Source organism: Cololabis saira, chromosome 6 (genome assembly GCF_033807715.1).
Source record: "Cololabis saira isolate AMF1-May2022 chromosome 6, fColSai1.1, whole genome shotgun sequence".
Classification (NCBI taxonomy): domain Eukaryota; kingdom Metazoa; phylum Chordata; class Actinopteri; order Beloniformes; family Belonidae; genus Cololabis; species Cololabis saira.
The window spans coordinates 5,532,647-5,559,712 of NC_084592.1; the positions used below are offsets into that span (position 1 = coordinate 5,532,647).

The 27,066-nt window shown below is 38.3% G+C and overlaps 1 protein-coding gene across 2 annotated transcripts; it reads right to left on the reverse strand.

Annotated features, from left to right (window-relative positions):
• Nucleotides 1-701: 701 nt before the first annotated feature.
• ift88 (intraflagellar transport 88 homolog) lies at nt 702-26,835 on the reverse strand. 2 transcript variants are annotated; one of them, XM_061723079.1, is made up of 24 exons: nt 26,702-26,835; nt 26,494-26,556; nt 25,327-25,386; nt 25,049-25,102; nt 24,582-24,645; nt 24,174-24,243; nt 23,745-23,835; nt 23,300-23,404; nt 22,762-22,864; nt 22,228-22,574; nt 20,433-20,503; nt 20,176-20,262; nt 19,797-19,896; nt 17,615-17,701; nt 16,183-16,369; nt 14,741-14,849; nt 14,452-14,602; nt 14,226-14,341; nt 11,727-11,779; nt 11,540-11,605; nt 11,344-11,450; nt 8,231-8,294; nt 2,137-2,235; nt 702-1,429 (listed from the first exon to the last, which is right to left on the reverse strand). In XM_061723079.1, exons 1-24 carry the CDS (start codon nt 26,780-26,782, stop codon nt 1,308-1,310), a joined length of 2,457 nt encoding a protein of 818 aa, XP_061579063.1. In that variant the 5' UTR covers nt 26,783-26,835; the 3' UTR covers nt 702-1,307. The 2 variants fall into 2 exon arrangements, 1 of the variants encoding a protein (XP_061579063.1); XR_009782784.1 differs by lacking the exon at nt 8,231-8,294 and having other exon boundaries at nt 1,297-1,429.
• Nucleotides 26,836-27,066: the final 231 nt, after the last annotated feature.

The window sequence follows — 27,066 nt, forward strand, 5'->3', positions numbered from 1 at the left end:
AGCTGTGAGCCCAGGGTATTGGGGGAAAAAAAGAAAAAAAAAAAAAAGGGCAGAGGGATCTGGGCTCCTCACAGCCTCCTGCTAGACAGGCTGGAGCTCAGCGCATCGCCCGGAGTGCTCCACTGAATCCATCCCATTAAGAACCATTTGAAACAAAAAGACCATTCTTAAATAATCAATAATGCCAAACTAAGAAAAAAAAAAAAGGAAATTACGAAAATAAAGTCATAATAATATGAGAATAAAGTCGTAAAATTACGAGAATAAAGTCGTAATATTTTGAGAATAAAGTCGTAATATTACGAGAATAAAGTCGTAATATTTTGAGAATAAAGTCGTAATATTACGAGAATAAAGTAATATTTTGAGAATAAAGTCGTAATATTAAATATATTATAAATATATAAGTATAACTTCACAAGATGCTCAATATTCAACATTTTAACACACTCTTCCTGTTAGAGTTCTCATAAATTACCACTTTATTCTTGTAATATTACGACTTTATTATCATAAATTACGACTTTATTCTCGTCGTAATGTTACGACTTTATTCTCGTAATGTTACGACTTTATTCTCGTAATGTTACGACTTTATTCTCGTAATGTTACGACTTTAATCTCGTAATTTCCAATTTTTTTTTGTCTTAGTTTAACAGTATCCTGCAACAGTTTAAAACTACTGTGCTCAACAAGAAAGGAATCAGTTTAATAAACAAATATGTCATATTTATTTGTATTATTGACAATAAAGAGACTAACAAAGGAGATAAATAAAGGCAGATACATTCTTCTGCTCATTTACAGGAGCTGAATTGTCTGAACTGAACTGAACTGTTGACATGCTCCAGAAGGATTCAAGGCTCACACACGGAAACTGTACAAATCAATATCTCCAGAAAGTTGTTGCCTTTCACACAACTTATCAGACATTGACATTAAACATTTACAATAAATATTTGATCCTATTGTGGTGGATGTCAGATCTGCTCTGAACTAAACGGTTTAAACAATGCCAGATTAAACGGTAACAAGCTACAGGTGGACTGGTGCACATTCATCCCATGGATCAAGATATCATTTCTTCTCTGGAAAGTTATGTGAAGCTGGTGTGGGCTGATGTATGTTTCACAAAGCTACTCAGATGTGTGACAAATATGACCAGTCTGTGGCACCTGGGACCATCACCGTTTACCAAAAGATGAGCTGAAGGTCCATGTTCCAGTTGTGTGTGGTTTAGCTTGGTGCTCCTGCTTCACTAAAACTGCAGAGGAAGGTTTTACAGTGACGGCAGAAGGGTGATGGGTCTACTCTGGTAACAGGTCGTCTCCAAGCTCTTCATCTGCAAAGTCATCATCCTCCACCCGCTTCCTGGCACCCGTCTTCGGTCTCTCCATCTGCGGCCCCAGTGGGTCCACATAAGACACGTCTATGCACAAGACAAACACACTTTAGAGTGGACAGGTTACATAACATTAGAGGGGCAGCTAGGAGTAAAGTACAGGTATACACCATGAAGAGGTTACTAACACCCGCTGAAAGTGGAGCCATAGTGGAATCTGAGTAGCCCACATACATTTGCACATTTAATTGAATATGTTTTTGTATTATTATGTCATACATTTAATATTAAACTGAATAATTGTGCTGAACCTAAATTCTGAATCTTAGAAAACTTGTCTGCAAACAAAGATAAAATGTGTTCTCCATTGTTCTTTCAGCTGCTGTTATTTGGAGAAATTAAAATGAATCGATGGCCAAATCTGGACTCGTTTGAAAAGAAATAGAAACTAAAATCTGTCTTTTGGTAGGTTGAGCAGCTCTGTGCGCCTTATGAGTGGGATTTTAGTTGTAGGGGGAGTGTAGTAAGTTAGGTTTTGCTTCACTTTTTTTTTTAAAAGCCAAGTTAAAACTGCATTAACAAACGGGACCTATTTATAGAGCGTCTAACATTTATTATCAGTACCTTTTATCTTATCATTGTCAAATAAAATGTAGCTTCACTACACAGGGAGGGATCTACACATCGTAAAGGCAAAAAAAGCTTCAAGATAACAACAAAAAAACAGCAGTTGGCTGGCCAGGGAATCATAATGAACCCCAGTGGGAGGGTGCACCAACACATGGTGTCCTTACCAAGCTCTTTTGGGCTGCTGGCTTCGTAGGGCTCGTTGGAACCAGGAAGTGACCTCATCTTGGCGCTCAAACGCTCTCCTTTGGTGCTGCTGCTGCTGTCTGCATAAACACATTTGCAAGCACATAAGCTGAATCGTTAACTAACAGGTGTTGAAAGTGTTCCTCAGGTTGACCAGGTTTAGCTGACTTTCTACTCATCTCCTCGTCAGGCTGCAGTTGGCATAAAACGCAGCTGCCAGCTCTTAACGAGAACCAGAAAATATGAGCACAATACTCCAGTACGGGCATCACTCCACCGGCCACCTGTCTGTTTTAGAATGGAATTTAAGAGTTTACTGAGTGTTTTTGAGGTTTTAGATGGATTGGCATCCCCATATTTACTGGATCTTATCCATGTTTTTACTGCTGCTAGAGAGCTGAGGTGTCCCAGCCGGACGGTACTTGATGTTCTCAGAGCTCCACTATAAATCAGAGGTGACAGAGGTTTTTTCAGTCACTGGCCCCGTTCTCCGGAGCAGATCAGACACAAATCTGCTGCTTCATTCGAGACTCATCTATTCTGGTTAGCCTTGAAGTCCAGCTGAAAATTCACATCTGGTACATATTTAATTTACTTCAGTGTGTTTTAATGAGCATCGATTTTAATGTTGTTGATATTTTGCTGTAAAGTACTTTGGTGAACGTTGGTTGTTTTTAAATGTGCCTTATAAATAAATCAGACTTAACTTGAAAATGAATATTAATTTGCAGTTTTTAAATCATGCTTTAGAATCCTAACATATTTTCAATTTTATTTATATAACGTCTACTACAGGGGTCGGCAACCCAAAATGTTGAAAGAGCCATATTGGAAAAACAAAAAAAACAAATATGTCTGGAGCCGCAAAAAATGAAGTCTTGTATAAACCTAAGAATGAATGCAAATGGCGAAAGGCGAAATGTCGAGAAAAAAGTTGAAATGTCAAGATTAATGTTGAAGTACAATCTTGAGAAAAAAGTCGAAATGTTGAGAAAAAAGTTGAAATGTCGAGAAAAAAGTTGAAATGCAGAGAAAAAAAGTCAAAATGTCGAGAAAAAAAGTCAAAATGTCGAGATTAAAAAGGAAAAAGGAAGAAAAAAAGAGAAAAAAAGAAGAAAAAGAAAAAAAAGAAAAAAAAGAAGAAAAAAAGGGAAAAAAAAAAAAAAAAAAGGTCAAACATCTTTAAAAAAAGCTCCAAGAGCCACTAGGGCAGCGCTAAAGAGCCGCATGCGGCTCTAGAGCCGCGGGTTGCCGACCCCTGGTCTATTACAACAGAAGTTGTCTCTAGGATCTTTCCAGAGACCAGAACATAAACCCCTGAGCAATTATTACATAAACATAAACAATGGCAGGTAAAAACCTTAAACCAAACAGTGGCAAGAAAAACTCTCCTTAAGGGGGGAAGAAACCTGGACCAGGACCTGGATCATAAGGGGGGACCTCCTGCCAGAGAAACTTTTACGTTCCAAGCAAAAAAAACAAAACAAAAAAAACAAACTAATAATTTTGAAGCAAATCATTCCTGTCGGGACTAAGCGACTGAGCAGCACTTTCATACATTCACAAGCCTGCAGACAGTTTCCATGGTCTGTTTGAACAGTTGATGTGAAACCTGACAGGTAACAAGCTGCAACTCATATTGTTGAAAGGAAAGTGGTGTCCAATCTTTGTGTTTTCCACATTACCTCAACATCACACACACCGCATTAATTTAAACCTGTTTGAATTGTGCCGTTTTGACACAGCAAAGTGCAGCATCATGCTGTACATCATTTTTTTCACATGAGCTATCATTTTTTTAAGATGGTTTATTCCTCCTCTGGCTCTGAGTACTCCAATAAAGCTCAGATTTATTGATTTGTTTTTGGCCAGGTGCAGGGGGAAGAGTTTTGTGCACCACTCTTACTCCAAATAAGTTATACAATTAAAAAAAGACAAAAAAAACAACACACACACACAATAGGTCCAGACAAATCTATCTGAGTATTTTCTTCAAACTTCTTGACAAGTCTGGGTTATTATCATTATTTTGTATATTAGTAGTAGGATGCAAGACTTTAAAAGCCCTTTGGCAAGGCATTGAGTAACGGCACTGACTCGGGTCCCAGTTATTTCAGTCTTACCTGTTACGCTACACACTATACAATAATATGCTGGAAAACATATGTTCCAGACTCAGATGACGAGCAAATAGAGAGGCCGAGTGAACTGAAGGACAGACGGGATTTCGTGCTGCAGAACCAACATGTGCCTGCCAGGTTTCCAGGGAAACTGAAAAGAAGAACAGCTAAAAACTGAAAAACAGGAAGGAGGTCTGATATTCCAACTTCGCCCAAATATCTTGCACAGGGCCTCACAAACTGCCAGTAAACTGAAACCTCTGCTGCATTTTTTTCCTAATTTCCCCTTTTTCTTGGACAGTCTAAGTGGCATTTCTTTATATAAAATACAACTAGAAGATAAAAGCAACTAAGATGATATACCTGTCTGGCTTCTGCAACTCTCTCCTGCTTTCATAATAACTTTAAAAAGGTAATTGAAAAAAAAGGGTTGAATAAAACCTTGAAAATGTAGAAAGAGGAGTAAACCCACCCTCGACTCAGTTTGAAAATTAGTATGTAAAAGAAAAAAACCCACAAATATGTGAATACCTGATATAAAAAATTCAGCATCAGTGGTTTTTACCAGATCCAGATCCCAGAACATTTTTTTTACGTGATAAAGCAAACTGCAACACAAGTTTTTCCACTCAAATGCTTGAGCTGGAGGCATCCACAGCTTTTCTCGACTACACCAAACTGAAAGTATGCAGACGTCCCCAAAAAGATGGAAAATTCTCAGGTACACTAGAGGTTTTCTCAGATATCTGAAAGAACTTTCCTAACACCTCCCTCTCTCCACCAGATTACTTGGAGCAAACACTGCTCACAGTCTTCGGGCTCAACTGTCTGCCAGAGAATTTCTGGGCCAGGTTCAAATGTTTTAATCAGAACGTTATATTTACATCTTTTGGTAAATCTGTGTAAAGTTACTCTCTTCTGCTGTACCAGTTTCAAATGCATCAATCAGTTACTGTTAAAGATATCATTTTTCTCGTTTTTACACTTTTACACTCTTCATCATTTATCATAAAACAATACTTTTTAAGATGTTAAGAGGAATGATGAAACAAGCTAGCCCCAGCAAACCTCCACATACAACCTACGAGCTTCAGATTGTTATATTTGGGTCACAGCTTTACATACCTCTCCCGGAGTCCAAATGTGGACTCAACTGTTTGGGTTCAGGCTGAGACACTGGGCAGCGGAGCAGAGGCAGAACGAGAATACAGAGGAAGACAGATGCCAACGAAGCAGAGGTGCAGGAAGACAGGAAGATAAGATAAAAGAGAAGAAAATGACTGCATTTAAGCAAAACAAAGAAAGAGCTCTGCTACATGTAGTGAAGGCTGACGAGAACCAAGTGGTCTGCGTGTAAAAACCGCCATTCTCTCACCTGGTTTGACATCTGGTGCGCCGTGAGAAAATAAGAAACAAAGCAGGAGTGTAGTTAAACTTTAATGCTAACAAACATGTAAGACTGTATGAACAAACTCTATGAAGTGCTTTGTTTTAACAGAAACAGTTACACGGTCTGTCACTACCAAACCATCCAGTCAGGAGAAGTTTTCTACTCTAATCTATCAGGACTAGGGATGGGCGATATTTTACCGTTCACGATTTACCGTCAAAAAAATTCCCTACGGTAAGAATTTGTCATCTCGCGGTAAAAATGATAAATTTCCGTTGATGACGTTTTTGTGTAAAGCTGATTCATGGTTCTGTGTTAAATCCACGCACAACGTACGTAAAGGAAGGAAGGAAGGAAGGAAGGAAGGAAGGAAGGAAGGAAGGAAGGAAGGAAGGAAGGAAGGAAGGAAGGGAATGAGCCAGAAAGAAAGAAAGAAAGAAATATATGAGCCTGAAAGAAAGAAAGAAAGAAATGAGCCTAAAAAGAAAGAAAGAAAGAAAGAAAGAAATATATGAGGAAGGAAGGAAGGAAGGAAATGAGCCAGAAAGAAAGAAAGAAAGAAATAAATGAGCCTAAAAAGAAAGAAAGAAAGAAATATGTGAGCCAGAAAGAAAGAAAGAAATATGTGAGCCAGAAAGAAAGAAAGAAATATGTGAGCCAGAAAGAAAGAAATATGTGAGCCAGAAAGAAAGAAAGAAAGAAATATGTGAGCCAGAAAGAAAGAAAGAAATATGTGAGCCAGAAAGAAAGAAATATGTGAGCCAGAAAGAAAGAAAGAAATATGTGAGCCAGAAAGAAAGAAAGAAATATGTGAGCCAGAAAGAAAGAAAGAAATATGTGAGCCAGAAAGAAAGAAAGAAAGAAATATGTGAGCCAGAAAGAAAGAAAGAAATATGTGAGCCAGAAAGAAAGAAAGAAAGAAATATGTGAGCCAGAAAGAAAGAAAGAAAGAAATATGTGAGCCAGAAAGAAAGAAAGAAAGAAATATGTGAGCCAGAAAGAAAGAAAGAAAGAAATATGTGAGCCAGAAAGAAAGAAAGAAATATGTGAGCCAGAAAGAAAGAAAGAAATATGTGAGCCGAAAGAAAGAAAGAAAGAAAGAAAGAAAGAAAGAAAGAAAGAAAGAAAGAAAGAAAGAAAGAAAGAAAGAAAGAAAGAAAGAAAGAAAGAAAGAAAGAAAGAAAGAAAGAAAGAAAGAAAGAAAGAAAGAAAGAAAGAAAGAAAGAAAGAAAGAAAGAAAGAAAGAAAGAAAGAAAGAAAGAAAGAAAGAAAGAAAGAAAGAAAGAAAGAAAGAAAGAAAGAAAGAAAGGATAAATTCCCGTTGATGGCGTTTTTGTATTGGTATTTTTTTTATCGTTATCGGGATAAATGCCAGAAATTATCGTGATACATTTTTTAGTCCATATCGCCCATCCCTAATCAGGACACAGATGAATAATGGAAGTGTCGGCGGGGAGCAGCAGCATGCACATCAACAGGTGACTGGTACTTATATAACTAACACTGCAGGAGACCACTAGATACAGCTGGAAAGTGGAGGGAAAAAAAGCTGGGCATTGTTACAGCGGCTGGCAACCCTCACGTTTGTCTGGACTGCATTTGAAATTTGTTGATGGGCCAATTTTCCAGCATCTGAGCCAGTGTATGTTTGTTGTGGATCGGTAGTGAAGGGGCGCTAAAATGCATGGAAGTTTGACCTCTTTTTACACAGTATCCTGCAAAAATCTCACACACACACATTCAAATACTCTGTATGGTGAAAGGAATGTACCGATAATGCTGGACTTCATAGGAGACGTGAGGACGGGTGTGGAAACACGTCCTGCAGCGCGCACGAACAAATACAGGAGAGAAAGTAGTGTGACTCGCAAAAAATAAACATGTGAGGAGGAAGATTACAAAGATGTGATAACGTAATGGTACTGAGATGCAGGTTTGATTCTAGAAAAGAAAAAGCACCAATGTTTACCAGATCCTCATCCAAAAAAAGAATCTGAAGGTTTAAAATGTTGAATATCTGAGTTTGTAAAAAAACTAACCTCTGCTCATTAGGCATGTTTAGAGCTTTTTTTCCTCCAACTATAATCCCTTGATGTCATTCACTAGTTTTAATGTCTCATTAAAGAGGTCCAGAGAGTGAGTGGGCTTTAGTGGCATCTTGTGGTGAAGATGCAGACCGAAACCAAATCTGAGAAACTATGACGGCCACTGAAAAGAAAATTAAAGTAGTGTATCCATAGATATAACCTGTTCTGAGATCATAAAGTTATTAAACACAAAAACTAAAATAATTGTGAATATAATGTTAAGTTTCTGACTGTAGCGTCTATAAATCTTTAACATTAAGAGGCATCTTGTTGGAAAGCGGGCCTGCGTCTGTCACCACCACTTGCCTGTTCGAGCTTCTGCACTCAATTCTGCTCACAGTCTCCTCAACACAGTTGAGACTAAAACAGACTGTAAGGATGTAACGTCACCAGCATCGTTGGAAAAGTGGAGCGGTAACTGTTTTATGTGTCGGATGATGTCTTTTACATTCAAGACCTTTGTGATTGAGAGACTAACCTGCGCTGCCCTCCCTGCCTTCTCTGCGTCCTCTCGCACTGCCCTCACGCCCCGACTTCACTCTCTGCCAGAACAAGAAGAGACAAAAGAGAAAATTATTGAGATATAAAGGTTACATTTCCATTAAAAAAATACATTAGTGTTTTATGTGTCTTTTCAGCTCTGAAGTGTCAATTCTCACGCACACACACACACCACTGTCTTCTGTCTTTGTCTTTCTGTACTTCACCGTCTGTGATTTTAGTCTTCTTTACATACGTTACAACTACTGTATATATCTTGGATTTCTAATGTGAAAACTAAATAAAACTGTAAATGACATCAATACAAGTTTACACTTTGTTTATAATAAAATGGCTAAAAACAAAGCTACGACCCATAAGGAGTAAATAATAAGAGAAACAAACATTAAAAAGACATGAAGTACTGTAGGAATTCATATGAATAATGAATCAATTTTAAAAGAACAAAATTTGTCAGAATGCTCATTTAATGAACTTTAGTTTTGATCATTGAGTTAAACTCTTTTCATAAACTACACAGGCCATCAGTCGGATCAGCTGGTTTATTTCATCAGAATTTCAGATATCAAAGAGTCAACCTGTTTATCCGTCTGTCTCTATCAGACCGTTTTTACCGTCCAACCGTCTGATTTAAGACCATCTGGTAGCATTTAACAAGCTCCTCCTCCAGATCTGTTGCTGACTGAGATATTACCGCAGGACCAGGGTTGACCAAATCATGCTATATTTAAGGTTTTTTTTACATTATAATCCTGTGCAGCATTTACTCAGATGAAAATAGATACTAAATCACAAGTATGATCAGTTTTTCCTGGGAATGTCCACTAAAAGATGACTTGTAAGGGTTTTTACTGAGCAGTTACTGTATGTTTGCAGTTGAAAAAAAAAAAGAAAAAGGTTTTTGTAGCTCAAAGGGAGATGCAGAAAAACTATCCTGCAACGGTTTGCTGCATCAGTATCTTCCAGTTTTATCTAAACTTTTCATAAAGTTTAACATCGACAAACAGATGCTTTAAGATGAATAATGCAAAACGGCATAGAACTTAACATTAGGTTATATTGAGTGTATTTAAAATATTCAACCAGGCTTTGTGGGTAAACACTGTAGAGACACAGACTGAAGTCTCAAGTCATGCTCGGTGGCAAATGACTATTCATCCTAAATTTAAATAACTAAGACACTTTGGCTTTATTATCAGAGATTAAGCCACTAACCGCCCTCGCTGGTTATATTCAACCCACTAACTTATCTTAGCTGTTTCGATGTTTTTAGATGACATGGAAAAAGCAAAGCCGCCTCAGGATCAGGTCTGTGAACAAGCCTGTAAACACTAGCGCATTCTTAAAGGACTCCACATTAATAACATCCAGGTGTTAAGCAGCTGTTTAACATCTGGTGTCCTGTCAACACAGTCCATTTCATGGAGAATCAGAGAGGAATAAACATGAAAAATTAATTAATGTCTTTGTTGTCATAGCACTGATCCCTGTGCCCCCTAAATAGGAATAGGCTGATATAGATAACGGATGAATAATATACACTACAGTGGTTTGTTATAAATACATATGTAATCATTTCAGATAAAAGGGAGGGTCATTGTCAAATTTTCCAAGTGGTGATACAAAAAAGGTTGTATTTTTCCTCCAGATTTCATTCCTTCATTTACAGCCACTGGGTCCAAATGCAGCCTATAACAGCTCGCTCCATCAGGACGTGGCCCCTGAGATGGAAAGTGCCCTGAGAGACTGCTTTAACCACAGACTGGGATGTGCTGATCAACCAGCACGATGAGGACATGGCGGTGGACAGCACATCAGAGGACACATCCAGACCGGATTAACCGATCAGGCGAGCCGGCTGTGATCGGCTGGATCCTCTGGGGACGGTTTGCAGCGACAAGGACACTGAACAAACTGCTGGATATTATGGACAGAGCCAACCACGCCCTGCACACATCAGCAACCACAGGAGCGTGTCCAGTGAGAGACTGGCCCTTCCCAAGTGCAGGACTAACAGACTAACAGCCACTATCCACCTCATCAAGACATGTGTTATCAAATCTGTGGTTTTTTTTTACTTTTATTTTCTTTTTTACCCTCTGTGCTGAATCTTGTACACGCTGCTGGAGACTGAATTCCCAGACAGAATCAACCCAAAGGGCTCAATAAAGTTGAGTCTAAGTCTATCTCTATTTATGTTGGTGAACTGTGCTGTTTTTGCTTTTTTTACTTTGTTTTCTTTTGAAGTTGAATCAGTGCCCTTCAGCTAACTGCAATACCATTTCTCAAAGACATGCAATGTTGACGTCAGTACTCTTTGGCCCAATCCCAATACTCCCCCTTCTTTCTTTCACTAGCCCTACTTTCTTTTACTACCCCTACTTTCTTTCACTACCCCTAAAAAAGAAGTGACAGATTTTAGGGCACTTGAAATCTTCCCAGGGGCCTGTCCCAATACTCCCACTACTCCTACTTTCAGCACCACCCCTAAAATCAGGAAGCTGAGAGCCAAAAGCTGTTTTAATTTCAGCTGTAGCGCTGTTAATATGCCACTTTATTAAGTTTTAATATTTTTTCAGGCGTAAAAGTAACCGTTAAGATCCCCAACCTGGGCTCAGTTTATCCAAATAACGCCTGTTAAGACATTTGACCCGATGTTTTCGGAGATGAGAAGAGCCGCCGGCTCGGAGCAGCAGCAGCAGCAAGTCACGAACAGACGTGATCGCCCTGCGCCGTCGTCCCGGGGGAGAAACCTGCAGCTCTGTTGAGAATTACCGCTGGCTGAAATAAATCATTTAGGAAGATAAATGTTGGTTTAATAGATGAAATCTAAAAGTTGTAGCTACGCCTGTTAAGAAATTTGCTCTGAAAATTTCAAGATTTCTGCCTGCCGGCTCCGGAGCTGATTTATGGGTCCGCGTTAAATCGATGCAGAGCCTACGGCGTAGGCTCTGCGTTGGCGCAAAATTTAGGGGTAGGGATGAAAACTAGGGGTAGTGATAGTATTGGGACAGGGCCTAAATCTAGAAAACTGTCATTTCCACACCATTTGAAAAGTAAAGGTAAATATGTTGCAGACGAAACGAGTACCTGCTCTCGGATCTCCTTCATCTTCTCTACCTTCTTCAGCTTGGTGGCGTACTCCTGGACCTCGCTCAGACCCATGTCAGTGGAGAGCCTCACCAGGAAACGCAAACCTCAACACAAACATTTACACACTTTCACTTGTCACCTGCTCTTGTTCAAGAGTTCTGCTGAAAAATATTTAGCAAATAAGATAGATTACATTCCGCATTTTCAGGAAACTTGTGGTGGATGTGTTTATACGTTTCCAGAGCCTTCTGGTAGTTTCCTGAAAAAAAAACAACAAAATAAAAACATGAAGACAAAACCTTCACCAAACCGTTCCAGTTCACTTAGTGAATTAATATTGTTTATATGTCAGAGTAAAATAAAATATGATTCACTCTCACCACTTCGTCTGTAACAGCTTGCCACTATTAGTCGCCACTTCACCTGTGTTGGTCTGAGAAAGAAAGAGACAGCAGCATCCAGTCAGTATCCGTACCGGCGTTTATAGGATTACAACACCGTGCTAAAGTCTTAGACAACCCTTGTCCGGTTTTATCAAATTTTCAATGTCAATATCAATATTCATTTTTAGTCTCTTTACTAAGATAAAAATAGAAAATACAGGGGTTATATTACAGCTAGACAAAATTTTTAATACCAGGCATTACCCACAGAAAAACACGTATCAGATGATCTCATGTACACAATATAAAACACAATATTCAGAACAACATGGCTCTATAAGCAAATGTTTTAGTTTGTTATAAATCAAGCATATATTTAACTGTTTTTATGAAGACTGTCAAATACGTTTGAAACAATATTAATTAGGATTCTATTCTATTTGGGTTTAAGAGAGCCAGGTTCCTGTATTTTACATGCCATTGTTTATGTAATAATTGCTCGGGGGTCATGTTCTGGGTCTCTGGAAAGATCCTACAGAGAACTTATATTGTAATAGACGCTATAATAATACAATTGAAAATGAAATTGACTGGAAAATAAATGCAACAAAACTAGCTGCATAAGTTGCAGGGAGAGAGCAAAGGAAAGCAGCAGGGAGCTGAAGTGTTATTATCTTTATTGTTATTTTTCTTCCCCTAATCATGTGAGGTAAACCTTCTAAATTGCTGAATCGTGGAGTAAACAAGTTGTCATTCTCAGGAATCAGGCTGCAGGACATTTGAGGTTAGGGAAATGCAAACGCCAAGCCACTGCCACCACACCCGTCCTGAAAGGTTTTTCAGTGGCAGCACATCTGACTTGTAGAAAGAGGGGAATTCAAACGGGGAATGCTTGCATGCGTTGTGATCTTCAAGAACATTACACTGGATGATAGATTTGAATGCAAATTCACCATAAATGGCACAGTCCACATTTTACCACCAGAACATGAATACAAAGCTTCCTACAGCGGCTTCCCCTCCTCCTTTAAAGGTTTCATCCCTTTTCCTCGAGCAATGCACACGCACTCAGCTGCACAGCCACAGATGAAACTAGTTGTGTTCATCCTGTTAGTTAATACAACACTAACTAACAGTTGCCTGCTTTCCCTCACATTACTAAAACCTAACTGCGGTTAATCAATCCCCAGATCAAGGTTTAAAAAAAAACTCTGACGTTATGCTGATGTGTGTTCTGAACCGAGAAAAAGCTTAGACGTTTGCTTCCTTCAAGAAAACGGTGGGACTTCTTAAACAAAGAAGAAATATTTAAACATTTCCTGGATATTTTAGAGAGGACCATTATGGTGGTTTGGTGGTTATCTGGGTACGCAGATTTCCTCTTGGAGTTCAAAAACACCAGCCTAAATTTCTAAATTGCCCATAGGAGTGTGTTTGGTTGGTTGTCTGTATGTGGCCCTGCGATGGGCTGGTGACCAGTCCCGACTGGATCCCTGCCTTTCCCCCGAGGAGAGCTGGTACAGACTCCTGCAGATCCCCACCACCCTGAATTGGACTAAGCTGGCATAGATAACAGATGGATGGATGGAAGGATGGGTATTTTATAGAGGCATAATCAGTACTCGAGTTGTAAAAAAAAAAAATCAGGGGGGGATGGTGGATTTTATCATATGGGGACAGATAATTTGTGCTGATTACAAATAATATAATATATTACAAATAATAGCCCTGACCAAAACAGATGCAGAAATACTGCAGGAATGACATAGCAGCAGTTAAATGCAGCCTTCTGTAAGCTTTAAATATCCACTAGGCTTACATCAAATACATCAAAACACAACAATAAAAAACAGTTTTCTGAACTTATCAATATGACTCTGTCCTTCACAGGATAAGTAACATGGATCACTGCAAAAACTCAAAATCTTAACAAGAATATTAGTCTAATTTTAGTATAAAAAAAAATCTCATTACACTTAAAACAAGACTCATCACTGGAAAAAACAACAATTTTCACCTGTTTCAAGTAGATTTTCACTTGAAATAAGTAGAAAAATCTGCCAGTGGAACAAGATTTTTTTGCTTGTAATAAGAAGATAAATCTTGTCCCACTGGCAGATTTTTCTACTTATTTCAAGTGAAAATTTACTTGAAACAGGTGAAAATTGTCAAATAAGTTATTTTTCTGGTGTTATTTTTCTGGTGATGACTCTAAATGTTGAAATAGCAGTAAAACCACATTCATTGATGAAATGACATAAGGGATGGAAAGGGGGGATGGCAGTTTTACAGGGGGGATGATTTTGACCGTTTTTATTTCAGGGGGGTTGCCATCCCCCCTAATCCCCCCTCATCCCCCCTCAACTTCAGTACTGGGCATAATACAAAGTCATGTATCATGTCATGGACCAGACCTGGCGATTTCACACTGGCCAGTTTTGAGTTTTACTTCTCATGGCACAATATTTCAAATGAATGTAAATATTGGTAACTTACTGTATAAGTGTGGCTCTTTCAAAGTACTGGATGGCCTTCTCACAGAACTGTGTCTCGATGTAGTAAGCCCCGAGCCACATGATCACATCAATGTTGGAGGGGAAGTACCTGAAGGACTGAACAGCAACAACCTCAGAGCACTTAGTTGACCGGGATGAAAAGGCTGCATGGTATCGTTTAACGTATACATAGAAAAAAACAACAAATATTCCTTCTCTTCTCATACCTCACAGTAATACTGGAAAGCCTGGGACTTGTCTCCCTCGTCATCATGCAGCTTCCCCAGTTTGGCCAGTACGTGAGGGTCAGTGGGAGTCACACTGATGACCTGCATCAGCCATTCGATGGCCTGTGGAAGATTCTCTAACTGCTCGTAGCTAAGATTGACGTGTCAAGGATCAAAAGATCATGATGCCAAAAAGAGATGCAACTTTAAATTAACTTATTTGAAGTTATTTTATCCATGTGAGAAATAGAAAAAATTACACATGTGCACAGTTATCTAAACAGGATACAGGTCAGCTAGCTGGTACATGACCTGAGCACTGTTCCTCAGAATTGCATGAAGTTTCAGGAAACAGTCCAGGGCTTCCTCCAAGCGCTTCAGTCCCTTGTAGGTCAGGCCTGAAACAAGTTAAAGGAAGAAACATCTTGTAAATCAGCTTTGGCTCTATGGTAAGGACCTTACAACCAGGGGTGTAATCTTAAGTAAGTAGCCTATGAGTAAAGCATGGACATAGTAGCTTTAAGCGCTTAATCTTATCATTTATTGATTAAAAACTGCATCATTATTCACCTTAGCCACATGATTTACACTTAATGGCATGAAAAAAAGCACAAAAATATAAAGTGGCCTCTGGTCTGCACTGCTCTGGTTGACACAACCTGGTTACATTCATTACTCATACTTCAAAAGAGAGCAATATGATACATTCATAAGCCTGGATATCGAGATCACACTAACTCACTATTCTTACAGTCTAAAGTACTAAAACTCATGGATTTAGTGGCATTTCAATCTGCACAAGTAATGTTTAAAGCAAAAAATCATTCGCCACCGGATAACATTCAGAAATTATTTATTGGGAGGGAAGGGGGTTATAATTTAAGGGGAAACCTAAACTTCAAATCTTTATTTGTGTGTACAACAAAAAGAAGTTTTTGTGTATCAGTTTGTGGAATCAAACTGTGGAATGATTTGAATTTGGAGTTAAAAGAATGAACAAACATAAAACAATTTAAGAAGAAATATAAAGACATAGTTTATTTGAGGTATAAAAGTGAAGAGTGAAGTGTGTTTAAAGATCACCAGCTGTGTGTGTTCTGGTACTTTATCATGCTGTCTTTGTATGTTTGTATAGATATACGTATTATATTTATATCATAGTTTTATTTATATCATAGTTATATTATATTTATGATAGAGCTTACATTTGGTATTAAACAGGTTATTTTTGTAAAAATGATATATATTTATTTATACAAATTAGTGTATAGTATAAAACTTAAATACAGGCATATCATTTATGTTTAGTTGTGGAAAGGCGGTGGGATTAAATAAGTTTATACTTCCTCCCACTCCTTTTCGAACATGTAACTGAAATATGTTTTTTGATGTGTTTTTTTTTTTTTCTTTATGTGGTGGAATGCCCACCTGTATTTGTTTCTCTTATCTTTTTTTCTTGTTTTTTTTTTTATATACATGTTCGAAATAAATAAAAACGAACGAACGAACGAGCACATCCGTCTCAGACGAGGCCAGAGTCCGACCTGAACCAAGCTGATGTTCAAACACAAATATTTTATTCAAACCAAGTGCTTGTAGATGAAAGATTATGTGTAAAACCCAATGGTTCTTGCACAGGCACTTTGTGTCAGTGTTACTGCACTATGAATTATCTTCCATGTAATCACTTCTCTACTGTGAGTAATACTTTATGGTAAAAGCCGGCGTTACCGAGGTTATAAAGCGCTTCGGTGCAGGAGGAATCGTTCCTCAGTGCTTCTTTGTAGAATTCTGCTGCTTTTTCGTACTCCTGCTTGACAAACAGCGTGTTGCCCTTGTTGATCAGTGCGGCAGGGTTATAACGGTCAGCAGTCATGGCCAGGTCAGCGTATCTGTCAGCCTGGTCGTAGTCTTTCTCCTGTAACAGATTACAGAATGGAGGGGAAATACAGAGAGCGGGGTACACTTTTTAGTTATATACAGGGGTGGACTGGCCATCGGGCATACCGGGCATTTGCCCGGTGGGCCGATGGTGATTTTGGGCCGGGCCGGCCCAAAGAAAAAAAAAAAAAAAAAAAAAAAAAATTTTTTTTTTTTTTTTTGCCCGGCCCGGCCCAAAATCACCATCGGCCGGCACGATTTTGGGCCGGCCGATTTTTTTTTTTTTGGCCCGGGCAGGCCCATCGGCCCATTTGATTTTGTTTTTTACCTGACAACAACTGGTACCACTGGCCGATTGGTTATGGGCTGAAGTCAGGGCCGCCCCAAGGGGCCTCGCGCCCCAAGGCCAAGGGGCCTCGCGCCCCAAGGGGCCTCGCGCCCCAAGGGGCCTCGCGCTATGGGCGTTTTTTTTTTTGTTTTTTTTTTCAATTTTTTTTTTTCGTTTTTTCGTTTTTTTTTTCGTTTTTTTCCTTATAAATATCAACAGTCACGTTCCATTACAGACCTAAATGTGTACTAGTCTGTGCATATCAATAAATATATGTGCAATGATGCGCGTGTCTGTTGTTCAGTACAACTGCGTCAGACCAAGCGCAGACACAAGCTGCTCTGATCCAGACGGGTGGAGTTGGAACAAACTGTCACACAATGTCGAGAGAACGAGACAGAATCAGGAAATTTCCATCAGGGGATGAAAAAAGAAAAAAAACTAAAGAAAATGGAAGAGTTTAATGCCTCTCTGAAAGGCTCGTTTGATAAATTTGTTACAAAAATCACCGATCCAACCGGGTCTCAAGCAGCCGTGGGGCCCCGCGTCGAGGCAAGCCAAATGATGATGAGGCAGGGGAAGGTATCCAGTATTTTGCTAATTGGAGAGTTAAAATTGCGCATATAGACACCCGATCCGACCCGAAAAACCCAAAAAATTTCGCGCGCGCTCGCTACGCTCACGCGCGAGGGCCCCCCCGGCCATTCCGCATAGGCTTCATTTTCTTTCCATCAATAGCTGGTGGGCCGGTCTAGGCTCAAAATGCCCGGGCCGATTTTTTGTCCCAGTCCAGCCCTGGTTATATATGCAACTAACCCTAACCCTAACCCAACTGAATGAGTTGTAAATATCTGGGACAACTTCAAATGAGTGTTCATAACAGAAAATATAATTGGTGTTAGTATGTATGTTCTCTCATGGTCCATTTTTGTTGAGTAGTTAAGAGACTCTTACCAGAAAATAGAGAAAAGAGAGGTTGGTGGCTGCAGCGCTCTTCACTCTGCTCTCCTTCTTCTCAAACGTCTTCAAGGTTTCCACCGCCTGATCACCCAAACATAATACACTGAAGAAAACACTCTTTGCTGGTTTTCCTCAGGTGCAGTGTAACTGAATAACTCTACAGTTACAGTAATAACTCTACCTTTTAAACAACTCATAATATGCAGAAAATATACCTCTCTTCATTATGATTTACTGCCATGACTCCTGTAAATATTCTGCATATTGGCAAATATCAAGATATGCAAAAACAACATTAATCCTGATTTTGCATAGTTCAAATCAGCATATCAGAAGTGAATTAAAAAAAATACTAAAAATGTGCATTACTCAGAGAAAAAGCCATTTTCAGGATTTCTGTGTAAAGTGAAAGGATTGACCCAAACTCGCTTTAAACTGATTTCCCTTCACTGGTATCCTCAGTTTGTATAGAAAGGCCAATTTTTAAGATTTCATTTTTTATTCCATTTTAGTATTTATGAAATACCTACTCATCAAAACATTACATTAAAATACAATTTTATTTAATATAAAGATTAGGGGAATCAATAGTTTATGTTTTTACACTTACTTTTTATTCCCAAATGCCATGTTTTGGGCATCAAATACAATGGAACTGGTCATTACAGACAATAAAAATCATTCCCTTTATACATTTGTTAAGGAGATTAAAACTAACTATCGGTAATTACAGATTCAGGTTTTTGTTGAATTTTAGAAAACTCAAACTCAACTTTCCAGAAACGGGGTTTGCAGCACTGTAACTGCACAGAGCAGATCCGTTGATGGACCTGAACCTTCTTCAGAGTTAAGTGTTTATTATTGTTAAAGACCAACTTCCTCTTGAGGATAACTGTCCTTGCAGTTCTGTTTTTTGGTTTCAACCACTTGATTACACTTTTTTTTTTTGCTTGCACAGTGATAGATAAATAACTTAAGGTGATCATGAAAACAAGTAACACATACCTCAACCTTTTGCATGCAGATGGAAGGAAATAAAACAAAACAAAACACGAGAAGATGGAGAGCAATGAGAAGGGAAAATGTTAGAGGTGCTGTAGCCTTAAAAGGGAAAAAAAGTGACATATAAAGAGGCATTGGTTGCAGCTTTAAAGAATAACAACATTGTAAAAGGAACAGAAACAAAAAGAACTATTTAAAAACAACATAGAAAAGGTTTAAGGTGTTTAAAGGGAAATACAACTTTTACACTTATATATGCAAATGAATCTCCCTTGCCTAAACGGCAAACATAAATCAGATCCAGCTTGGGGCTCAGTGTGTGTTGACAGCAACTTTGGTGAGCTCTAAATCCATGTTCCAATACAATAACAATAACATTTGGTATTAAAATAAGATGACTGAAGGACAACCTTTTTGCTTCACCTTCCTCTAAAAGCCCTTCGGGTCGTCACTGCTGTCGTCACTGTGTGTGAAAACAGCTGAGCACGTCACTGGCTGAAAGCTCCCCACTCTGCGTAGCATCTTTGAGACTTGATGCCTCGGAAAAACTGAGAGAATTCTATTTTGTCTATTCTTATAGCTTTCTGTTAATATTTGCTTGGAGTATTATTAGTAAACGCATCACTTGTCACAAGTTTTTCTTTGCTCAGTATAACCCTGTGTTACTGCTGTGTACGTGACAATACACCTCTTGAACTTGAACTATGTTGTTTAACTAAGTGGGATTTGGCCCTGCCCCTTCTCAACCTTTCCCCGACCCTGCACCACAACCTGGGACTTGCTGATTGGGCCGGAGCTTCGGGAGCTGCATGCTGGCCTGCGGTCCCCACCCCTGGTCATCCCGTTGCTGCTTCCACCTTCCTGCTGTGCTGTTAACGTCCCTGACCCCCCAGTCTGGCCCTCGGCAGGAGGTTCCCCCCTTATGATCCTGGTCCTGGTCAAGGTTTCTTCCTTCCTAAAGGGGAGTTTTTCTTGCCACTGTTTGGCTTAAGGTTTTTCTCCCACTATGGGAGTTTTTACCTGCCATTGTTTATATAATAATTGCTCGGGGGTTTATGTTCTGGGTCTCTGGAAAGCGTCTAGAGACAACTTTTGTTGTATTAGACGCTATATAAATAAAATTGAATTGGATTCAATTGAATTTGCCCTGACACATATACACACATGTGCTCACCTGATTAAAGTCCTTCTGCCTTAGGTAGGTGATGGCTTTGTTGATCTCCAGATCGTTGGCAAGTTCAACATACTGAGAACTCTTCACCATGTCCACGCACCTTAAAAACAGCAACAGGTGTTTAGTCTTTATGCAACATACTCTGTCATCTGATGGCCTGTAAAAACACTAAATGGATCAGTCCTAAAGGGTCCTATTCAAACAGCATTTTGGTTTGTAGCAGATTTTCAACATTCAAATTTCAACTTTCAACCAAGATTTCTTTCTCTGATAGACACTGGGGGAAGAAGCTTTTCCTTTAACATATGGTGCAAATGTCTTTCTATGAGAGCTGTTTGGGCTGAGGTGTTCAGATGAAAAAAGCATAGCAGTCACAAACCAGTCAAATCCGCTAGCAAAAGAAGTCTCGATGGCCGGGGCGATGAGTTTGGCTGCAGTCATGATGAACTTCTCAGCCAGGGCTTTTCTACCAACGGAACACCACAATGGAAAGCAGCGCATGAATACAGAAACTGACAACACCTACCAGATTTAAAAAAAGGCAGAAGACTTTTTGCACTGTCTGGGTGTGAACAGAATGTCTAAGTGAATAAGGCAAGACGTTACTCATGTTTCAAAGTGTTTTTTGTTTCTTACATATCTCTTTCCATCTGATGAAGCTTGTCATTCTTGATGGCCTCAATAACCATATTTGTGCTGGTGTCGTCCTGAAAGGATCAAAAGGAAGGGTTTCAGTCCAGAAGGTAGAGGATGGATCATTTATCTGGCTCATAAACTTTACTTTGTTACTTCTTCTAACATCAACATTGGTGTCGTTGGGATTTTACTTGTCTCACTGTCTGGTGAGAAGATTTTTTTCATCAAATTAAAAGTTTCTGAATGGGAGGCACAACAGAAAAATCTCATAGGCACCAACTTCCTCTTAATTACCCTATTTTTACTCTACCGCAGCTAATGGTCACCATTCTGGTTTACGGTTAGACTGTAAATGCAGAGAAACACAAAATTTAACAAAGATAAAAACAAAAATTTTAAAGAAAAAAAAATTGTTAGGTCAAAATATAAATCATTCCCTTCTTTAGATATTTTTTTTCCATGTTTTAGTTCAATTGTATTAACAAGGTGCAAATAAAATATAGCAAGTCAAGACTATCGCTCAGCCTGTCACTTCACAAAGCCAGGTTTCAAATAAAGATAGCTTTACTCCTCTTAAAACATGACCTCCAATGAAAACTAAATGCGTTTTTTGGGGATTAATAACAAAATCTCTACAGAAAGAAACAAAATACAGTCAGAGCTTCCAAAATGATGTCCCAAAGGAGTCATGTTTTATTAAGAATAGCAGAGATTCTACAATTATCATCATGGGATGAGGATGAAAGGCCGCTTTGTAGCCGTAACTTTATGGATATTTAGTTCAAGATAAAACGTGCTATAAAAATGACACTGTGATGCATCAGAGCAGCAGAATATCAGTTCCAAACTATTCTGCAGAGACTACTGCAAACAGAAGAGTATGGTTTGGGTCCAGATGTGCATTTTTTTCTCTAAATATATAGATAATTATGATTGTAGTTTGTTTTTTTTTAACTCCAAGTTAGAGTACCTTATTAGGTGCTTTACTCACATCAGGAAAAATGTCAACTTTGCTGGTTGCAAAAGAGACACGTGCATGAACACATACAGGCATCCATCTAAGTGCAAGAATATGTAGAATAAATAGCTTTGAGGCTTGATTACATTGCCATTTTTCCACATTGGCATATAGGTTTTTTTTTTTGGTAGTTGCATTCAAATTTTGGATATCATATTCTGAAAATATGAATGCGAACCAACTTAACACGTAAATGAGAACAACTGATCCACATAACCCAATTGCATCATTTGCATCAGTATCATTTAGGTTGCATGCTGTGGTAAGAAATTAAGCTGACCACTTTTTTTTTTTTCTTTAAATGGCAAAAGGCTTCATATCAGACAGGAAATGTATTTTTGAGTCTGAAAATAATGAGCTAGTAGCTGAAGTAGGTAATTATAGCAGAAGAGAATAGGAATGAACTTTGACTTAAGGTTTTCCTCCCACTAGGGGAGTTTTTACCTGCAACTGTTTATGTTATGTTTATGTAATAATTGCTCGGGGGTTTATGTTCTGGGTCTCTGGAAAGATCCTAGAGACAACTTCTGTTGTAATAGACACTATATAAATAAAATTGAATTTAATTGACATTGAATTGAACAAAGACTGAAAACCATCCACAACCAAAGTCATGGCTCTGTAATCTACAGTTGACTTGACTGACAAATGCTCCAAGGGCACTGAATTTCAAAAATATCAAGTCAATTACACCGTGTGAAGGTCAGAATACATTAATAGGATGTTGTCTACACGTTCATGTATGTTTATAGACACATAAACATTAATATAACTCACAGTAGATGGAATATACTTGTCTTCATCATCAATGCCCAGAGGAACCGAGATGAGCTTCTGAAAGGTCTTCTTCATCCTCTCTCTGTCACCAATGGCGTAGTAGCACAGGATAAGGTTGAAGCCTGTCCTGATGTTGGGACTGTCACTCATGATGTGCTCGAAGGATGTGATGGCATCAGAATACTGGCCCAAGCGGACGAAGACCACGCCAATATTTTGCATGATTTTGATCCTTATCTCCTTGTGGGCATTGGAAATCTGATCCAGTGCCATGCGGTAGAACTTGATGGCTTTAGGGTAGTTCTTTTGTTTGAAGTAAATGTTGGCCATGTTGATTTTCAGACGGCCTGGAGGAAACGTGTGTTAGAGCAGAATATGGAGAAGAATCTCTGGTTTTATCTTTAAGTTAAACACAGTTAATTCCTGGTCTGCCAATTGGAGTGAGTTTTGAGCAGTATATTCGTAGAAGCTGCCAGTCAGCTTCCACCGCGTAAACATATCTCAGGTGCACAGGAAGTCAAGTCCTCTGCTCACCTGCATTACTGAACATCTTGTTCTTCACAATGACCTGGTAGGTGTTCAGGGCTTCTGTGTACATTTCATTGTTCGCATACTGGTTTGCAAGGTTAAGCAAAACCTGATAATGAAAAAAAGCATGTAATATACATAAACAAAAGAACAAGAAAAACAGACACTAAAGAACAAAAGCGATTCAGAGGAAAAAAAAAGGAAAACATTAATGTGATCTCAGTAAATTCTGCCTGGATAAGCTGAGTGGTTAAGTCCACTAACCACCGTCCCTGAAGTCAAACCTTGCCCTTCCCCACTGTCTCTCTCCCTACAATCAAATGCAACATGAAATACAGAAATAACATTCAACAAACTACCGCTAATATAATGTTTTAGTATGGCTTTTCCTCTAGCCAAGAAACCAATAAGAATGTAGTGGACGTTCAAAAATGGCCTTTCAAATAAAAAGGCCCACTATTTTATGCAACAAATACGCCTTTTCATAATTCTATCTTCAGTGGAAAGTGAAGGATAATCATTGGCCTAAAGCAGCTTGACTTACAGAGAAGGTGAGGTCTACACTGATGTGCTCCACATTGCCAGACTGTTCTCTTTGTCGAACCAGTGCTCGCTCCTTCCTTCCTGCCTCTTTGGCTTTTTCAAGGGCCTGTAGATACATTAACCAACACATTATATATACATTTGGTATCCAAAATATAAAGATGTTTAGGAATGGTAAAAACATAAAAAGTTTTTTCATCTGACAAATATTAGGTTTAAACTCTAGCAAGTAAGCAAGATGTTTCACAGTAATGCTGAACTTATCTGAAAATGTAAGAAGTTCTCTAAGGATACATTTTTACCCTTTAGCCAATCCAAATTATGGAATATAATAGCGCTGCCACAATAAAGATCTGGATTTATTGTCTTGCTCAAATGACCTTTTCTGTAAATCCAGTTATTTGCAATCACTTTATGTTTAATTAAAGAACAAGTCAGAATCTGACCAGCTGTAGGTTTCCCACACTCTGTGCCATGCAGCTCTCCTCTATCAGGTCCTTTACTTTCTTCTCCAGGATCTTTATCTTCTCCTCGGGTCTAAGAAAGGACATGACAGAAAAATATCATGTATGAATGTGTGAAAATCTGGACTGGACTGAGAGCACAATCCTTTCTCCACCTGCTGTAAACAATTCAGTAATAAATACATATATAAAAAGTTGTAAAAAGGGACAGGAAGCCAATTAATCTATTTTCCCAAAAGATATAATAGACTCATTAGTTATAACCATTTAAACAATATAGGTTTTTCAGCCTAAACACATGAATCTTAATTGTGAAACAATGTTAAGTCTTTTGTAGAACCAAGATAAGGTTAAAAAGGTGCTGTACACTCCCATTCAACTAACAAATCAATTTAAAGAGGGACAACTTACGTGTCCTCATTCTTCACTTCAAGCGGAGGTGCCGGGCCCCTGGACTGGCCCAAAGGATCAAAGGCTGAACCTGAAAATACAAGTTTTACTGTGATACGAACACTCCATTTTTTTTTTATCTGTTCACATAAATATGTACATATATTGCAATAAAATACTCAAATTGAACTTTTTAAATATTACAGCCAAATATTAACGATAATAATTATTATAATACTAATAAGTCTTAAGCTCCCTACGACTTTTCTTAACTTTGTCCCACAACTTAGCAAAGTATAATCTCCATATCTTAACAGCTATAAACTGATAATTTTAACTCTATTTCAATAAAAAACAAATCAATACTAAGAATAAACCAATATTGTAACTTGTAAAGACAATTTTAGCTTCATTCTCCCTTAAACTCACCACGAGTCAGGGAGGAGGTGTAACCTGCTGCTCTGACAGCAGTCATTGGTCGGGTTGCTCCATCCTGTCACATATAAAAAAAAAAGACAACAAGAATTGGCTTAATTTCCCCAAATTTCAACAATGGTCTGTCATGGCAGAAAAAAAACCTGTCACTTTAAATATAACTGCATTCTGTTTAGAAAGTTGGTAAAAGGAGTTTTCCATGCGATCTACCACAAACTAATGGCTTTCCAGACCACGTAACATATTAGAGTCATTAGTAATTAAATAAATTATGATGTTCTCTCCATAAAAAGTCAAAATTTCTGCTTTGAAAAAAAATAATTAATCCCCCCACAGAAAAAAGATAGTAACAAAGTTAAGCAGTTTTTGACATCACAAAGAGAACAATACAAGGTTTAAAAAAAAATTATATAAATCGTGCATACAACATAATATTGTACTTAAGGCTGAATCTCTCTCACCTGCAAAGCTCCAGTCATGGGTCTGCTCTGTGAAGAGACCATAGGGATCCGAGACTACAAACAACATGTATAGTTACTGAACAAAAAAAAATGTGAATAGCCTTGCAATTAAACAGAATATTAAGATTTTTATATACAGAACCTGGTCATTCAGTTGTGATCATTAAGTGTCTTTCATTGCTCGATTGGTTATTGTGTTCCTTAAGATGTTTATTCATTAAAAATCCCTTTTTTTCTACTTAATTTCATTCAAGAAAATCAAACCTCAATGTGCTTACTCCATAAGATGAAGCTAAAGGTCGCCCTCCAATGGCAGTGCCGGGGAACTTTGCCGTCATCTGGATAACAGAAGAGACATTTGATTTTAGTAATTATGAAGAAATGAGAGGAAACAGGCAGCAGTTCTTCCTAGAAATACAAACACGATAATTCAGTTCTTTATTTTAGCCAGCTCTTGATATAATAATAATATAGATATATTGTGAGTTGGGGCTGTGTGTGCTGTAATTCCCAAAGACAGTAAAGCTCAGAGTCTGCAAATTAAAATCCATTGCAGAACTTTAACTTCAACAAAAATAGCAAAACTGTGCCTTCAGATATGTTACACCTGCTTGTTGTCGCTCTTCACATAATTACTATTATATATATATATATATATATATATATATATATATATATATATATATATATATATATACATACATACACATACAGTACTCGAGTTGTAAGTATATGTATATATAATATATTACAAATAATAGCACTGACCAAAACACCTGCAGAAATACTGCAGGAATGACATAGCAGCAGTTAAATGCAGCCTTCTGTAAGCTTGAAATATCCACTGGGCTTACATCAAATACATCAAAACACAACAATAAAAAACAGTTTTCTGAACTTATCAATATGACTCTGTCCTTCACAGGATAAGTAAAATGGATCACTGCAAAAATTCAAAATCTTAACAAGAATATTTGTCTTATTTCTAGTTAAAATGTCTCATTTTAGTAAAAAAAATCTCATTACACTTAAAACAAGACTCATCACTGGAAAAAACAACAATTTTCACCTGTTTCAAGTAGATTTTCTCTTGAAATAAGTAGAAAAATCTGCCAGTGGAACAAGATTTTTTTGCTTGTAATAAGAAGATAAATCTTGTCCCACTGGCAGATTTTTCTACTTATTTCAAGTGAAAATTTACTTGAAACAGGTGAAAATTGTCAAATAAGTTATTTTTCTGGTGTTATTTTTCTGGTGATGACTCTAAATGTTGAAATAGCAGTAAAACCCCATTCATTGATGAAATGACATAAGGGATGGAAAGGGGGGATGGCAGTTTTTACAGGGGGGATGATTTGGACCGTTTTTATTTCAGGGGGGGATGCCATCCCCCCTCACCCCCCTCAACTCCAGTACTGTGTATGTATATATATATCACTGCTTACCGGAGGTCTTCTTCCATGACTAGTCCGAACCGCTTGCTGGAAGCCCGCATCGTTCTCCAACTCCTTAAAAGTTTGTCACATGTAACATGTCATTATTTCCACAGTTTACCCGAAGTAAATGTAAAGATATTACTACTAGCCGACTGCACCAACACCAGCCTGCTAATTTAGAAAACTACGAGATAACTACTACTACTAGATAATTTACCTCCGAGTCAAATGCCGGATTATAGTCGTTATATCCAGAGTAAAGGTCATCCTCCTCTCCAGCCAGATGCAGGTTTTCCATTTCTTTTCCGCAGGAAACAAGTATTTATAGTGAAAACTAATGTTACATCCAGCTAAATGACCACGGCGACTTGTTGTCGTTGCGGGCTCCAATACCCACAATCCACCGCGGTGTGGGCGGGACTAGTCTATTTTACGATGTATGATTGGTTAGGAATGTGTCAGTCATCATCTCGCAATGACGTGATTGGTTTACATCGGTTCGCCCGTTGCTATGATACGAGGGGAAGCTACATGGTTGCCTTTTCTTTTTGTTTCAGGTTGACTGTCATTATGTACGAAAGT

Excerpts from the sequence above, each read along its gene's own strand:
- ift88 (XM_061723079.1), bottom strand. The coding sequence starts at position 26,782 with ATGGAAAACCTGCATCTGGCTGGAGAGGAGGATGACCTTTACTCTGGA. Across the intron at positions 26,557-26,701 it reads ATCCGGCATTTGACTCGGAG|GAGTTGGAGAACGATGCGGG; the intron begins GTAAATTATCTA and ends CAAACTTTTAAG. Across the intron at positions 2,236-8,230 it reads AGGCAGGGAGGGCAGCGCAG|ACAGCAGCAGCAGCACCAAA; the intron begins GTTAGTCTCTCA and ends GTGTTTATGCAG.